This window comes from Aplysia californica, unplaced genomic scaffold, assembly GCF_000002075.1.
Source record: "Aplysia californica isolate F4 #8 unplaced genomic scaffold, AplCal3.0 scaffold00081, whole genome shotgun sequence".
NCBI lineage: Eukaryota > Metazoa > Mollusca > Gastropoda > Aplysiida > Aplysiidae > Aplysia > Aplysia californica.
This window is the reverse complement of record NW_004797351.1, coordinates 809334-811052: the sequence shown is the minus strand read 5'-3', so window position 1 is coordinate 811052 and position 1719 is coordinate 809334. Positions and strand designations below refer to the sequence as shown.

Here is a 1719-nt window from a genome sequence, read left to right as displayed (position 1 = left end):
CCAACCAGCACATGCAGGAAAAAACAAACCAACTCCACAAATACGGACGCCAGATTGGGTTAAGAATAAGCCAGAAGAAGACAGAAGTGATGACACTGAATGTAGGCTCCCCTACGCTGATTAGGGTGAACAATGCAGACCTGCCTATAACAGACAAATTTACCTACCTAGGCAGCATAATTAAAACTGACGCCGGCACCAAGGAAAACATCTTGAACAGACTCATCAAGGCAAGATCTGTACACAGAAGCATGATCAACATCTGCAGGTCAGACAGTTCAGTATACGACCAAGTTAAAGCTGTATAACAGAGCTGTACTATCCATACTCCTATGGATCTGAATGCTGGAGGATTAATGATCATGATCGTGCCAAGCTATCTTCTTTTCATACAACCAGCTTACGCCAAATCCTCCTAATCTTCTGGCCCGACAAGATTTCCAACGCAGATCTTTTACGGAAATGTAGGCAAGAGGATATGACCACCATAAAACAAGGAGAAGATGGAGGTGGACAGGGCATGTTCTGAGAAGAAAACCAGGCTCTATTGTGTTACTATTGTAAAGACTGCCCCCCACTGGACACCTGAAGGAAATCGCAAGAGGGGCAGACCCAAAGTGACCTGGAGATGCACTTTTGAGTCTGAAATGAAGTCCTGGAACCATTCGTGGGGGACGTTGACCAAGATGGCCCAAAATAGACAGAGCTGGAGATCCTTTGTTGCTGCCCTAAACGCCAGATGGCGTAACGGGTAGTAAGTTAAAAGTAAGTAAGTTTTGTGATGGAGGTGACAATGTTTATTAATACAAAAATTAGTGAGTGAAAGCTGTTTTTTTTCAAACTTGAATACAGGTAAAAGCACATAACAAAATTAAGCCACTTATTAGTCCTTCCTGACTACTTTCCCCCCTTTTGTTCCCTACCATGAGCCAAATCTTAGGCCCGTACATGAATTCACCTTACTCAAAGAGCTACTATGACAACCAAAAATTAAAAGGAATATTAATCAATGTAACAGAAAAGTCAATAACACAACTTACATAGATAGTGCTCCATGCAAATAACCATCACGAATGAAGAACATTAACAACTTACCTTAACCTCTAACCCATCGAAGCCAATCAAATCGGCAAGTCCAGTGAAGTCCCGCATGCAGTCAGCATCCATATCCATGACATTTATAGGCTCATCCAGGTACAGACTCAACCGCCGTAAGGTGCTCACTTTGAGACAGTGAAGAGGAACCTCATGATAAAGCTCACTCACATAGTTCCTCCAGTTCGACATTTCAATGCCTGAAGCCATTTTCAGAACAACCGTCACTTCAAGACCAACTCAGTCAGTAGGGGTTTACTGTATGTGTGTGGCTTGATCAAACTTTCGACTTTGTCTTTAGAACAAAACAAAAATTGCAATTAAGTCATTTTATATGATCTGCTGATATCACTAATTATCACTAGATTCTAGATCTAGTCTAGATCTACATGATTTTAGCTAAATTACTTTTAGGTAGACTGGTTGGCTAGCCGTACTTATTCTTAATATGATGGCTAGACTGACCATAAAAAAAAAAAATAGGACTACTGAATTGTAAATATAAATGCAGTACCTAAAGTATTTGTATTTCAGACGAAACCAGGTGCCTTAATGACAGTGCATGTATTTTAAACTCCTGTTTTCTAATGTTAATAGGGCCTAAGATAAGTACGGCTAGACTGG

The 1719-nt window shown here is 40.7% G+C and overlaps 1 protein-coding gene across 1 annotated transcript in view; it reads right to left on the bottom strand.

The window, feature by feature from the left end:
* Positions 1–1719, bottom strand: part of LOC101855709 (myeloid differentiation primary response protein MyD88) — a 32085-nt gene that overhangs the window by 20897 nt on the left and 9469 nt on the right. Inside the window, exon 2 of the mRNA XM_005094399.3 lies at positions 1096–1390. Within this exon, the coding sequence (XP_005094456.1) occupies positions 1096–1305 (210 nt within the window). The 5' untranslated portion in view covers positions 1306–1390. The remainder of the gene's footprint in view (positions 1–1095; positions 1391–1719) is intronic.